Source organism: Metarhizium acridum (genome assembly GCF_019434415.1).
Source record: "Metarhizium acridum strain ARSEF 324 chromosome Unknown scaffold_405, whole genome shotgun sequence".
In the NCBI taxonomy this organism is placed as follows: Eukaryota; Fungi; Ascomycota; class Sordariomycetes; order Hypocreales; family Clavicipitaceae; genus Metarhizium; species Metarhizium acridum.
In genome coordinates this window covers 416,914-431,560 of record NW_027094034.1, presented here as the reverse complement: position 1 = coordinate 431,560, position 14,647 = coordinate 416,914, and the positions used below count along the sequence as shown (strand labels likewise).

Genomic DNA, 14,647 nt, shown 5'->3' with positions numbered 1-14,647 from the left:
CCATATCCATGATGTAGAATTGTCAGAAGCCCGTATTGCTCTCTCGATATACAATTGAGGCTTTCTGCTCCCTATACTGTCCCTAATTATCGATCAATACGTACGATTATTCACAATATGACCCAATCGGACGGTAAAACAGGGCCGCCGAAGGCTATATCTTTCGAGGGTGCGAGCTTATTCAACTCCTAGACGAAAGAGGCGCTAATAACATTCACCAGACTACCTCGACCTGAGTGCAATCATTTTTGAATGGGCAGATAGCTACGACGCTAAGGCAAGAAGGCATTCCATAAAACAATAAGGAGTCTCGAAATCTGCTAACATAGGCTTTTATTCCAGGACTGGGATCGATTGCGCGGCATCCTCGCACCAACACTCTACGTTGACTACACCAAGATTGGGAAGGGGAAATGGGAAGCCATGTCCGCTGACGACTTCATGGCCATGGTTTCTAATGATGACTTCCTTGGCGATCTGTGTGTCAAGACACAGCATCTGATTGGCGCAACATCTTGGGAGCGAGTTTCTGAGTCCAAAGTAGTTGGGCATCATCAGTTGAGAGCTGCGCATCAGGTCTACACAAGCCCAGATCTGAAGACGGTCAAGCTGCGCGGACATAGCCATGCTACGAACGAGCACTACTACGTCAAGAGTGATGGGGTTTGGAAATTTGCAGGTTTAAAGCCAGAGGTGCGATGGAACGAACATAAGTTTGAAGAGGTCTTCAAGGGCTCCTACACACAGTCGGAGAAACATTCGTAGCTACGTGAGTAAGAGCTTATAGAAGTTTGGTAGCAAATAAAAGATAAGTCTCTGGTTGTATAATAAGCTGGCTTACATGTATGTATGATATCAACTTCCAACAACGAAGTCTAGTCTTTATTCTGTCACTCGCAGAGAGTGAGATTCCCACAACGCGTTACATTTCCATTACATGTTCCCTAGAATTCTAGCAACCAAACTGCTCTCCTCGCCATTCCGCTTTGATGTAGGCTGTCATTGGATTTGAGATGCGTTTTGACCCCGCAAGTTAAACGGTTCAACTGCATGTAGCTGCCGTTCCATGTCATGTTCACTGCTCTTGCTCTTTCATGCTGCTAATCAGCTTGGCCAGACATGTGGATACTTGAGCACCATTCAAATGCACGAAGAATGAGCCATGGTGCGAAGGGAGGCGGAGTGTAATAGACAGCGGGTCTCATATTCGCAAAACGTTGTCTTCTCAAGACGATATAAATGTGGACAATTTCGCAGCATACTCTTGCAACTCAACAGCTCTTCTAGTTTGTAATTGTCATTCTGGAATCTTTCAATTGAACTATACTAGATATCGGCCCTCTTTGTTCAACAAAGGGCTAAAGCCAGCGACTCTGGACCACATGAAATTTCAAACCAAGTAGTCCCCAGAGATGCCAACGGGACCCTCCTCATGAAATGCGTTCACAGCGTGGAAAGCCAACGCCAGCAAAACACAACAGATCTCACCGTTTATGTTTCGCGACGTATCGACTCCTTTGTTTAGGTGATGGAGCCTCCAGTAAGGAGGATAATTTGGCCTGTGAAAGTTTAGCGACATTTCTCAACATTTTCGAGTCAAGGAAACATACCATTCACCCACTCGCTATCAGGATGAGCAAGAAAAGCGACCACACGCCCAATGTCTTGAGGCACTGCAACTCTCTCAAGTGGGCAAAAAGCTGCTAGGCCTTTGTCAATCTCTTCCATGGGCATGCCTGGCTTGCCACCTGGTACGTAGTGCCACGCGTTCCTGGAAAAATCCATCAGCAATTGTTCTTGCTCTCACTAATTTCTCACAGTACTTACGCATCGTACATGTCCTGTCTTGACGCCACCGGGGGCGATAGCATTGACAGTGATATTCTTATGACCGCGTCAACTGCGAAACTCCGGGTAAAACCTTCAACAGCGGCCTTGCTTCCAGCGTACAGCGCATGGTTGGGAATCCCCGACATGTTTGCGGCAACAGACGACATCAGAATTATGCGGCCTCCGTTGCGAAGATGGATGTAGGCGTGCTGGGCGACGAAGAACTGCGCTCGGGGTATTGAGGTTGAAGACGCGGTCATAGTCCTCTTCCGTGACCCTCTTCCTCTGGTTTGAAAACCTCTGTACCAGAGTTCGAAACCACAATGTCAAGGTGGCCGAAGTGTTGGAGCGCTTCCTGACAGAGGCGGGAAACTCGGGTACCTTGGTAATATCCGCCTTGATTGCTATGGCACGGCTGCCCGTCTTCGCAATCTCGTCGACAACCTCCTGCGCTGGCTTATCAGCACTGTTGTAGTGACGATAACCGGGCACCGGGCGTTTAGGCCAACTCAATTGCAATGCCTTTTCCGATTCCGCGGGCCGGCCCCAGTGATCAATGCCACCTTGCCGGCCAGGGAGCGGGTATTTCCTCAGTGGATGCCATTTCTATACTTGCAAAATGCACAGAATACAATAGTTACAGACAATCTTGTACATGGAGAGACGGCCAGTCTTTTAAAGACGTAAATGGGTAAGCAGGCAGAAGGGGATTATGAATCAGCTTGGCCATTATAGCTCTCTGGTTACGCCATCATCGACGACTGCAGCGGGAAACTGAAACCAACTATGGATCGGTAAACCACGGACATTGCATATTCAGAGAAATGCTGAATCGCTTTCGTCAAGTGTATCAGAGCCATAATAGATGTTTGAACGCCAACCCACTTGTGTATGTGTTGAATATAGACCGTGTTACAGTCCCTAGTCTCCTGCTCGAGCGTTCCGTCGGCAGGGCGGAAAAGCGGTTTGATCGACGGTGCATCACCTGGGACAAGATTGCGCTTTGAACGAGTCTAGTTTCGTTGATATTGATCTTCCAAGCTAATATTAGCTACAATTGAAACTAAAGGCCAACAAAATGTCTCAAATTACGAAGCCGGCCTCTGAGGCTCATGTCTCTGGCCAAGACGGTGGCGTCCTGAACTCCAAACGCCGAAGTCCACACTGGACGATTTTTTCGTGCTGCTTCTTCTTCGCAGAGCAGGTGATGATGAGATTTTGACAAGAAACAGCAATGCGATTTTGGGTTTGTGTTGCGAAAGTGCAATTACAGACCCTCTCAATGGGACGGCATTTGCAAGGCGCGGCTTTGACTGGCAGAGACTGGCAGCTCAGTCTCCTGAACTGGCGGCTCGTTGGAATGCCGTGAGGGAATGAAAAGCACACGCAGATAGCGCCAAGGCATTCTGGTTCTCTCTCCTTACGGCATAGATATACGTAAAACGTGAGTATTCTGCCACTGCGGCTTAGCCGAGGTCGACACGCGAACGAATAGTATAATAAGGTAGTGTAAAGATATGGAAGACCTTTGTCAGATTTACATGTACTTTACTAAAAGGTTATTTCTGGGCGGATCATGGTAAAGACATATATCGCATGCTAAGTAGGGAAAGGTTTTTCCTCGGTCGGAAAAAAGGAAGCCATTCATAATTGTAAAGTTTGGCAGGAGAATTGCTGTGAGGGGCCCTTCTCTCTGTTACAATACGATAGTTCTATTCTATTTCTAAAGATACTCTAACCTCTCACTCTACTCGGAAATAGCTAGTACTTGGTTCTTAGGACAGTGCATACATGTTCCTCATCCACGGTTAGTTTTCTGTAATGACAGTTGCCAATTATACCAAGCTCGCTCTACCTCGATCAATCTACCATGACAATTACCTGAACACTAGTTCAGACCAAGCAAGAAGTCGCCAATCAAGTTACTCATCTCAATAATCTTTGGTCCCGGGTTCATCATAGAGAAGTGGTTAACGTCCTCGACCACGCCCACAACTAGATTCTGCTGCCCAACTAAGCTCTTCCAGCCCTCGGCCGAGAAGTCGACGCGATCATATAGCAACCACAGCATCTCACGCGCATCGTCAGGTTTTGTGTCCATCTGTGGCCCTTTAGGGTCTTTGCAGACCCCGTCCTTTGCGTACACAATGAGAGACTTGGGCGCAGATTCTGCACTCAGGGGTCGAGGTCTGTACGACTTGAGAAGGTTTACCATGGCATCAAAATGCTGGAGAACCCACGTAGGGGCTTTCCCTGTGCCGGCTCCAAGAATCCCCAACTCATCCAAAAAGTGGAACATACGAGGAGGCGGATTCTGGAGCCCAATGGGGTTCGGAGCGTCCAGTAGGACCAGTTTCTGTACCACGATGCCGGTCTGACGTAGCTGTCTCACTCCCTCGATAGCGAGAATGCCTCCGGCTGACCAACCGCCGAGGGCCAAGTCGATAGAGCCATTGAGGCGACTCTGCTGATGGTTATCGAGAATACGACGGACTTCGATGAGGTGCTTGGCGACCATCTGGTCCAAGCTGACACCTAGACGGAGGATTTCTTCGCCATTCGTGCGCCAGGGGCAGTTGAGGGCATACACAGCAATGTCCTTCCGTATCTTAGGAGCCAACGCGCCATACGATGCGGCAGAACCAGAGCCGTCGGGGAATAAAACTAATATCATTCTAGCCGTAGATGGAGAGCCGCTGACCAGTATAGACGTCGCATGCGGTGCTGAAGCGACGATATTCTGGCCCGACTGCCACTCAATGTTGCCCAGATCCGACTTGAGATCATGGCGAGATGGAATCGCCCCATTGGGCTCCAGCGTTCTATTCGAAGCCCCTTCTGTTCCTCTTAAAGCCTTTTGGAGAGAGTAGAAAGAGGGATGAGTGTCAAAGAAGTCTGATTCGAGATCGAGCTGCAGTTCTTCCCGGACGCGGCTCAGGATGGTAAGCGCTGACAGAGAGTCTATTCCAAGCTCCTGAAAGTCCTGGCTACTTGAAAGTTCTTCAACCGATATTCCAACCTCTTCGGCTATAATGGCGCATACTCTATTTAGAGTCATCTCTGAATCGGTGTCATGGTCAGGCTTTTGGGCGGTTAGTGTACCAGACCCTTTATCGCTGGTTTGGGGTGTATGCTGTCCATTGCTGGACTCGCAAGCCACGGCATCGTCTAACTTCTGGTCCGCCGCGAGGAACAGTCTAAGCTCCCCCAGGGTGCTGCAATTGGTGAACGTGGACGAGTCCACGTCCAGGTCAAGTTCCTCTCGTATTCGACCCGTAATAGTAAGGGAAAGAAGAGAGTCCACACCGTAGTCGGCAAAGACCAAATCATCTGTCAAGGTCTCCAAAGAAAGTCCAACCTCCTCAGCTAAAATGACCAGGATTCTATGTATCGCACCACTCTGGGGGGAGCTAGCTTGACGCTGGGCCCGAGTTGGAATATCCAACGGACGTCGCACATGAGCTTTTGTAGACGCAACCAACCCTGCTGGAGCAGCAGCCACAGGATTAGGCGTGTGGATTGCATCTGCACCCCGTCTGGGAGGCAGTACCTTGTCTAATAGGCTACGAGACATCCCAAGGAACTACTGCAGGTCAGTACAAACATGTCATGTATCCGGAGACATCTGCTATGCAGGGTAGTTTGGTGCTTACAGTCATTCCCCCAAACACTGCAATTATAACTCCGTCTTCTATTATGTAGAGATCTCCGCAGTACTTGGTCTTGTCCACGTTTTGCATGCAGATGTACGTTCGGTAAACGGCGTCCTTTCGGAACTGCTTCGCACATCGCATTGACCTCCAACCGTGGTTGATAAACACTTGGTCTTTCTCCGTGAAATCATGACCATTCATGAGGAAGCCCGTCAGTTGGCCAAAACTATCAATCCACATTGGATTATAGTCAAAGTCTTCCTTTTCTGCCTGGAGCCTCACCTTGGCCGTGGCTTCTCTGTCGCTGCTATTGAGAATGACTTCCTGCAGGCCTTTAAACGAGGGGCTGTAGTCAACGAGCGAAGAGAAGAGCTTGTATACGATGCCTTTGGAAAGGAGGCTGTCGGTTCCCTGCTCCACTCTCGCTTCAAGCCAGCGGACGCTTCTTTCAATCAAATAGTAGGTGCGCTCCCACTCGTCGAGCCATGACTTTGGATCTGCGAAACGGAGAATGCAGTGGGCGTGATCCACAGTCTTCTTCCCGGCACTGTCAACAGAATAAATAGACATGGCTGCCGTCAGGGTGCTTTTGTCATGAACAACCTCTGCTCTGAAGAGAGTTTCTTTGTTCTTCTCTTTGAGAATAAGCGGCTTGTCGACGGACATGTCCTCGATTTCCGTGCTGTACCCTTGGAGATCGGGCCTATATTTTTCGAGTAACTGACGCCCCAGAGTCATTCCAATTTCAGCATACAAGGACTGTCATCAATGGTTCAAGTATGTCAGTAACATTCTGCAGATATCTAAAAGAGAAGGGGAGGAAGAGTTTCGGAGACCTACCGAAGTGCAGAGCATCTCCCCATTGACCTTATGTCCTTCAGCGACTTCCGCTAGCCGAGGACTCCCAAAGTCAGATTGCACCACAATGGTAACAAAAGGCCCAGGGCCATCTGTCTGCTGAATGACTTTCTGGACAGAACTCGTGGAATTTTCCGGGAGCTCGAGCGCAGGAGTTTGGGCCGTGGTCGCTGGCGGATCACCCTTTGTCAAAGTCCAGTTATGAACATACTGGATCCAATAGTTCTTGTTGTCCCAGCAGTAACTCGGAAGTTGAAGGACCTCTTGGCAGGACTCAAAGTCCCGGTGGAACTCATCCCAGTTGATCCTCAACCCAGAGTGATATAGCCCAGCAAGCGTGTCAGCCAATACCTTCCAACCATCGTCCTTGCAATGTAGTGACGGCAAGGTCACTGCGTTGGGACCGATATTGGATTTCAAAAGAGCCGAGCACACTGTGTGAGGTCCAATCTCTATGAAGACTGACGCAGAGTTTATGATATTGGCGTCCTTTCCAGCTTGGGCGGCAGCTGTGAAGTTGACAGGTTCCCTACAGTGCCTCTTGAGGTATTCCGGTCCGAAAACAGCCTTAGCTTCTGGTAGAACGACCTCACCCAACAGCGTAGATATTACTGGTATACGCTGTGTTTGGAACTGTACGCTTTCCGCGGCTGCGCAAAATTCATCAAGTATTGGTTCTACTTGCGTCGAGTGGAAGGCAAATGGCACACTGACCTTCACCGCCTCAATGTTATTTTCAGCAAGCTCCCTTTCAAGATCTTCGATGTCTGCAACTAGGCCACCTATAGCGACATCATGAGGGCTGTTTAGGCAAGTCACCTCGTGGATGCTAGGGTTGAAGAACCCATGGACCTGTGCCAGAGGTGCCCTGACCGCAAGCATCGCGTGGCTCCCAGCACTGCATTTCTTCTGAAGTAGCCGTGCTCTGATGCCGGTCAGATAGATTGTGTCGCTGACGGAGAGAACTCCTGCAGCTTGCAACGCGGCATATTCACCCAGGCTGTGCCCAATGCAAAAGTCTGGCGTAACACCGAGGGATTTCCAAAATGACACCAGGCTCATTTGCAGGCAAGTTGTGCCGAGCTGGACAACGAGCGGTTCGAGATTGTTCATTTCCACGCCTTGATTGAATATGTCTAATATAGACGGAAATCCCTGGCTGAGACAAATCTGATTGCATGCCAAGACTTGGGTCCGGAACGTCTCATTGTTCTGAAATAGATGCCGGCCCATGCCGGCGTACTGTGCTCCCTGTCCTGAAAAGACGAAGCCTATATTCTTCTGACTTGTGGCTGGTTTAGTCGACTCGTCACGAAGCAGAATAGACTCGATGCCTTGGAGCAATTGGTCACTAGACGAAGCGGTGATTGCAGCTCGGAACGGGTAGTGTATCCTCCGTGCCGTGGTTGTGTAGGACAGTTTGGCGAGTAAATCCAAGTTGTGTATATTATCTTGCACAAAAACCTTCAACCTTTTCAAGTTATTCACTAGCGCGGTCGAGGACTTTGCCGACACAGCAACGATGTGAGTTGATCTCGGATCTTTGGTCTCAGGGTGCTGTCTGGTAGGAGCGTCTTCCAGCAACAGAGCGGAGTTTCCTCCCGCAGCAGAAAAGTTGTTAATAAACACGCGTCGTTTACCGGAGCCTGAGTGAGGCTTATCCCACGCAACCGGCTGCGAGGCGATAAAGACGTTGCGTTCGCGGAGGTCTGTTGGGAATCGATGATTAATTCTGCCCTTGATCCCGCAGTGAGGAGGAATGGTGTTATGCTTCATCATCAATAAAACTTTGATAAGTGACGTGACACCAGAAGCGGATTCACCATGTCCAACATTGGATTTGGCTGAGCCAAGATGCAAAGTTTGATTTGACAAGCGGCCAGTATCAGGGGCGAATGTGCGCAGGACAGAACTCATCTCAGTAGCATCACCCGCCTGAGTGCCTGTCCCGTGCATTTCAATGTAGCTAACATCATGGGGATGGATGCCGGTTTCCCTGAGCAACTTGGAGAAGATGAGTTCTTGGGCTCCAGCGTGAGGCCTAGTAATGGAGACTGCCTCCGCAGAGTGATTTGTGTAGGCGCTGTTGAGAACAGCGAGGATCGGGTCCTTGTCCATGATGGCGTCCTCGAGCCGCTTGAGAATTACAGTTCCGACGCCGTCGGCCCTGCAATATCCATCTGCATCGTCATCAAATGTCTTGCAGTTGCCTGACTTTGGGTTAGTGACACGAGTTTCTCAAACTCGAAACATCTCCCACGCTGCTCACCGGTTGTCGACAAAAAGTGTCCGCGATCCAAACCAGCAAAAATGTCCGGGTTGGTAAGAACATTCACTCCGCCTGCAACCGCCGTATCACAGTCACCTCTCCACAGAGAATTGCATGCTACGTGGATAGCAGCCAGACTGGATGAGCAAGCCGTGTCGACAGTTATGCTAGGTCCGCTGAACTTGAAGTGATAATTTATACGGCCTGGAGTAAACGCACGAATGCCCCCTTGGGTAAACTGTCAGAGCCTCATTGCGGCATTATAATCACACGGGTGTCGGGCCATACCAGGAATAAAGTACGTATCGATGTTTTGCCCGCTGTTTATCTCCCTCCAGTCGTCACTCACCATGCCGTAGAAAACTCCCACTCTCTCGCGTTGAGTGGACTGTGTCCTGTCCGGAACCATACCGGCCATTTCCAGCGCCTCATAAGCAGTCTGCAGAGCTAATCGCTGCGCGGGATCCGACTGCTCGGCCTCCTTGGGCGATATGCTGAAAAACTTGGGGTCAAAGAGGCCAGGCTGGTTTATCCAACACCCACCCAATACTTTACTCGTGTTTTTGCGGCGTCCGGTTTCGTCATAGTGTGCGTGAGCGTCAAATCGATCAGGAGGAACTGGCCGATAAGCGTCTACTCCTTGCACGAGAAGACTCCAAAAGGAATCTAGGTCTGCTGCCTCTGGAAATCTCCCCGACATGCCAATTATGGCAATTTTTGAGTCGTGTGTTCTGGCTGAAGTTCCTCGACTTCCTGCAAGTGCGACAGCTTCCATTATTTCATTATCCACACTGCCCGTTTTTCCTACAGCTTTGGCCGTGGCAGCAACCAGGCCTGTGGCTACGTTTGTTGAGACGGGAGTTATTACAAAGGATTCGTTGGAGGATAAGCCGAAAGTACCAGTCAGATGGCCCACCAGTGCCGGCAAGTCGAGACGATGTAAAAGGATATCCCGTAACGCGGCCCGAATCAAGTCGGCAAAAGTCTGTGAAGCTATCACTCCACTGCCGCTGGAGACAAGAGGAGCCTGCTGGGACAGTTTGGGCATTGGATGTAGACTCTTTATAATGGTTTCGATATCAATATCCCCAAAAATGTGAGGTCCATGATATGGAGCCCAGATGGGGATAGAGATTGGTTTGTGTGAAGGTGTGTTTTCTTGCCAAAACTGATGCAGTTGGCTTGGAGGTCCGCTGATAGTGACTGAATCTAAACCGATAGCGCTGATATAGGGATTACTTAGAGGAGAGGTATCCTGTCACAGTCTGTTAACGAATTGTTCTCCGTTCTTGCTGTTGACCACCACACTATACCATGTTTTCTGCAAACTTTGCAAGTGCATCGGTTATCAAGTCCAGCGGCAGTGACTCGGTTGAAACGGCGTACGACCAATGTGTGGGAGGTACTGCTCTATTGCTGATGAGCAGGGCCGCCTGATGGGCCCGCTGGCCTACTCTCAAGGCGGCCCGGATGGCAACGATGCCAGTTATTATTAGATCTCCTATGGAGCGGGAGCAACTGACTGCTGCTGCTGCCAACGAGCCCACGCACATTCCCGCCACATGGATATCTTGCCCATTGGGGTAGCGGCATCCCGCGTTGCCATATTTGCTGAGCTTGTTAGTACAGCCGTCTCTGGGAAGGACTTGATTTCACGACACCTACTAGATGAAACAGGCCAAATGATGAACCGTGGACAGTACGCTATCAATTACAACATTTCTCTCCCCCTTTTGATGTAGTGTTAGAATGTCCTGGACGCTACCAATCAATGGCAGGGTTTCCCGATCTATACTGGGCAGACGACTCAGCTCTTGTCTCAACGCTAGGTTGGCATGCTCAATGAAGGACACCAATGATGGATTAGTCTTGTCCAGCAAGAGCTGTTGAAGGCCAGTAGCAAAACCACCGGTTTGGTCCCCAAAGATAAACACTCTGCGAGGTTGCATTTCGAGAGGTTTGGGGGAAGTGCAAAAGGATGAAGGAGGATGGCCTATTCACACCAACCAGAAAGGCAGAAGTTGGATGTTATAGTCATCTCCTCAAGACTTGTCTCATGTTGAGTGTCAAACGCAACTGCCTCATCTGGCCATGACGGTGTATAGAAGACGCGGTCAACCCTGTCGATCCTACGTCTATGGTTCAACACACCTGTGACGGCAACTGAGCGGCCGGTACACCGCAGTACTGGGTCCTTTGTCTTCAGTTCTACGCTCACCTAACAGGGAAAAGTGGAGAAAGTAGTTTTGGACGCTGTCTTGCGCACATCTTGCTCAGCCTTGCTAACGTGAGCACGACCAACTGAGAAAGCGGTTGGACCACGTTGGTCTGCGAAAGGTCTGATACGATGAAGTGAAACTGATGATGTAGACAGTCTTCTCGCCCCGGCTGTGGACATGGCAGCAGTTTTCTGTGCCGACCTGAAACTTTGTTGTCGCGTTGTTTATTTGGCTTTGGGTATACAAAACACCTCGTATAAACGCTGGGACATAAACGCCCCACACACTAAATATGAACTTGCAAGGGAAGTAGGTCTTAGCACCGTACGTGCAGTTCCATGAGAAATACCAACCAAAGGCAAGTCTACCGGGTCTTATTTAGTGCGATTGCGGCCCGTGAATATGGGTTTTCACCTCTCACTCCGTGTTACAGGCTACAGTTGGTAAAGGGGACCCAGCCCTATACAGAGTCGTCTTCCGTGGATGTTGGCCTCAATGGCCAAAGTCCGAAACACCCTGATCACGGCACATGGTCCCCCCGCTTGCATGATCCGCTTGCGGTTGACGGTCTAGGGCCGAGGCGCAGCTACCGGAAAGTCACAACCCGCTTAGCCCGACAAGGAATGTATGCAGATGTTTGGGTTGAACATCCACTTGTCGGTCAGCGAGTTGCTCATCAACAGTAGAAATGCATTCTCAAGCTCAGCAATAGAGTACATGATTAGGTTTTGTTGAGTAATGGTGGAAAGGGAAGCAGTGGCTGAACTTTGCTCACTTGAGGGGATTTACACCCAAGAATGAGACTTGGGGATAGAGGTCGATATCAGGCATGGAATAGCACATATTGTAAAGCTCCCCATAGTGCATCCGATACCAATTGTTAGGGTTATCTCGAATCTATCTATCCCTGGTGCGGACGTGCGCATACGTAGCTTTCTTGCCGAGAAGACCCATGTCCTCTTGACATGCCGAGGGCCGGTAACACAGAGACGGTCTGTCAAACTCGGGACAATGCTGTCGCTAGACAGCAAGGGGTAAAGCGCCAGGAGATTCCATGTTTCTGACTTTCGTATGCCGCAGTTGTTGGTTGGGACGCTGCTGACTTGCCGCAGACCCAGCAGGGTGACACTGAGCACGGCCACGGAACTTGCTCCATGTAAGCCGGTGAGACATCGACCGTCACCAACCAAGAAGGCTATGTATATGGAGTTACAATCATCCGGCTCCCTCTAGTGCCCGCCAAGGTGAATTCGAGTCTATCTTGTCTTCGATTATCGCGAATAACTATTAACCTTCTCTTAGTCCCGTAATATTTATAGAGTATAAATAGCTATTTAGCGTTAATAAGCAAATAATATCGCTATGATAAACCTAATTAAAAGCTAATATTATAAGGATTACGTAAATATTAAGATCTTAGATTTAAAGCGGGCTAATTAAAGTAATCAACTTATTAATTAATATATTTAAAAAGGTTAAAAGTAATATTATAATAAAGAAGAAGAAGAAGAATATAGTAAAGCTCGTAATAAAGGTTATGTAGTTTAACTTTTTCAACATAATATAATCAACTTAATTAACAGGCAATATTTAGTAATTTTTTTAATTATATAAGCTAAATACTAAGTAAGCTGTCAACCCAACTCAATTTCGTCGCTAAATTGATAGAATGGAATTGATAACCACCCTCATAGAGACAGAACATATGTATTCAGGTAGATAGCGAGAGGAGAATAAGTAGTACATCGGCTCAATAAGCCCATCTGCCCTGTGTGCTGGCTGGGCTCACATGGTGTTAATAGGTATATAGACATAAAAAAGCGTGAGCGCCAAAAATTGACCACCAACTAAACCGCCACTTCTCTACAGCTGGGGATGTCTTGAATACGGTTCAACAATAACCGAAATCTAGATGACTCTTAGACTCTCCTGTGCCGTTTCTACAGTAAAGAGGACCAGTCTTCCTCTTTCACGTACTGCTGCCAACTTTTCTGCTTGTAGTTCCTCTCGATAATCTGTCGATTTAGTTGTGAGTGGGAGTCTTCAAGAGATAAAACGATTGAGCCACCATCGTTATTTGGCGTAACTTACATCTTCCCCCCTGATAACACCTGGGGCTTGAACATAATCTTCCTTGCGAGCAATTACTTCAGCCAGTTCTGTCAACCCGTGAGCAAGTGCTACTGGAACGCCGGCAGCTTGCAGGCCCTTCTTGTACTCGGCTGGCGTGACCTGCTGGTATACAGCTTTGACACCCAACGCTTATAATGGTTAGTTCGTTTACCAACCACTTTTGATTGTTAATATAAATGCGCACCTTCAGCCCAAATGGCAAGTTTCTTTTCATCGGACAGGCGCTCAGCAACCAGTGCTACGGTATGGCCGTGGTACTTCGATTCAGCCCTCAGTATGGCATCAACAACTGCGCCGGTATCGAGGGACGAAGCCATGGAAACCGGGTCGCTACCAGGGTGCGGCATTCTGAGAATGAAAGACCCATCCGGTTGCTACCAATCAACATTAGCACGGAACTCATGGACAAATGTCATCTTGATTCGTTGCAACCTTTGCCGGTCCAAATACTGCCGCGTACTTCAGCCAGTTTTGATGATAGTACGCCACATAGAGTACGGTTGTTTTCTTCCACAGTTCTGGGAATCCTTTTTGAATCCCTTCCTTGATATACGACTTCGCATTGTACGGCAGATTACGCTGATATTCCCCCCCGAACAAGTCTCGCGCATCTGGGAGGGCACTGAATACAAAATTCTCCAGCTCTGGAATCTCCGAGGCGACTTTTGCAATGTTGAGCCCGCGGTACAGCTCAGAGTCTACCGAATTTTGGTCGAAGAAATTTGTGAGGCAGAATATCGCGTCGGCTCCATGTAGAGCTCGACGCAAGGCATCCTCATCATCGAAGTTTGCTTCGGATAGCTCTGCCCCAAGTTTTGCGAGTGCCTTTGCCTTCTCAGAATCGGCATTCCGCACCACCGCCCTGACTTGGAAAAGGGATGGGGAGTGCGCGAGCAAGTACTCGACGACAGCACCACCTTGCGATCCTGTCGCACCCAGCACTACGACCAGTCTCTTGGATGGCGTCATGGTCTGGGTTAATATGGTAAGATTGGGTATTTGTGGAATTGTCCGTATATGAATGGGGACCGTGAAGGAGGGCGAGATGGTGTCATTAAATATTCCCTGTGCATTCAGATAATCTATTGGAATCCACAGCTTTGCCTCATGAACTAGGACTACATTTCCAAGGTCAATATACGACAGCTCGGTAATCTCTACGTATTGCAAGCTACGTACATTGCTGCTTTGTAATTGTATCTGGATAACGGGTGCCACTGGAACGACTGTTGCCTTTTGGCTTCAGTCTCTGGTGAAGGTGCGCATCGCTCTGTGCTGACAAATTTGCCACATCGCTCAAAGCTGGTGACTGGAAGAAGTCTGATGCCACCAGGCTTCCTGGTGGTACATTCAGCGAGATTGAGCTTGTGGCTTTCCTGACTTGCCAATCAACTGGACAGCAAAGAATGATCCTTAGTTGCACCGGCCTAGCATCGAGATACATAGGATCTGCTCAAGTAATTGAATTACTCTTTTCAATAACACGTACACATCATGTTAGTTAGCTTGCCGACCTTCCGTACACGTGCGCTAGTGTCGTGTCTCCAACTACTCTGACTCTATAAGTAATGTTTGCAGGAGAGCACTAACATCTTCTTCCTTTTTTCTATTAAGCCCAAGAGTTTATCATCAAGTCTTAGTGTAGGTTAGCTATTATGCACTGTGCCCAAATAACAAGCTTTGTG

At 48.8% G+C, this 14,647-nt stretch overlaps 4 protein-coding genes across 4 annotated transcripts; 1 reads left to right on the top strand and 3 right to left on the bottom strand.

Moving 5' to 3' along the window:
• Positions 1–423: 423 nt before the first annotated feature.
• On the top strand, positions 424–765 carry ARP1_8 (centractin- actin- protein of the dynactin complex; the record flags this gene model as incomplete). The annotated part of the gene is made up of 1 exon (XM_066121064.1): positions 424–765. One exon carries the CDS (start codon positions 424–426, stop codon positions 763–765), a length of 342 nt encoding a protein of 113 aa, XP_065973997.1.
• A 756-nt stretch (positions 766–1,521) lies between these two features.
• On the bottom strand, positions 1,522–2,090 carry ARP2_4 (Arp2/3 complex subunit, actin nucleation center; the record flags this gene model as incomplete). The annotated part of the gene is made up of 3 exons (XM_007817458.2): positions 1,522–1,559; positions 1,611–1,771; positions 1,828–2,090. 3 exons carry the CDS (start codon positions 2,088–2,090, stop codon positions 1,522–1,524), a joined length of 462 nt encoding a protein of 153 aa, XP_007815649.2.
• A 1,628-nt stretch (positions 2,091–3,718) lies between these two features.
• Positions 3,719–10,559, bottom strand: PKS2_6 (polyketide synthase; the record flags this gene model as incomplete). Its single annotated transcript, XM_066121063.1, has 7 exons — positions 3,719–5,413; positions 5,484–6,242; positions 6,324–8,551; positions 8,611–8,838; positions 8,899–9,865; positions 9,924–10,221; positions 10,276–10,559. The coding sequence occupies 7 exons, from the start codon at positions 10,557–10,559 to the stop codon at positions 3,719–3,721; spliced, it is 6,459 nt and encodes a 2,152-aa protein (XP_065973996.1).
• Positions 10,560–12,769: 2,210 nt separating this feature from the next.
• On the bottom strand, positions 12,770–13,931 carry J3458_016901 (uncharacterized protein; the record flags this gene model as incomplete). The annotated part of the gene is made up of 4 exons (XM_066121062.1): positions 12,770–12,844; positions 12,921–13,090; positions 13,147–13,336; positions 13,395–13,931. The coding sequence occupies 4 exons, from the start codon at positions 13,929–13,931 to the stop codon at positions 12,770–12,772; spliced, it is 972 nt and encodes a 323-aa protein (XP_065973995.1).
• Between the last annotated feature and the right edge of the window lie 716 nt (positions 13,932–14,647).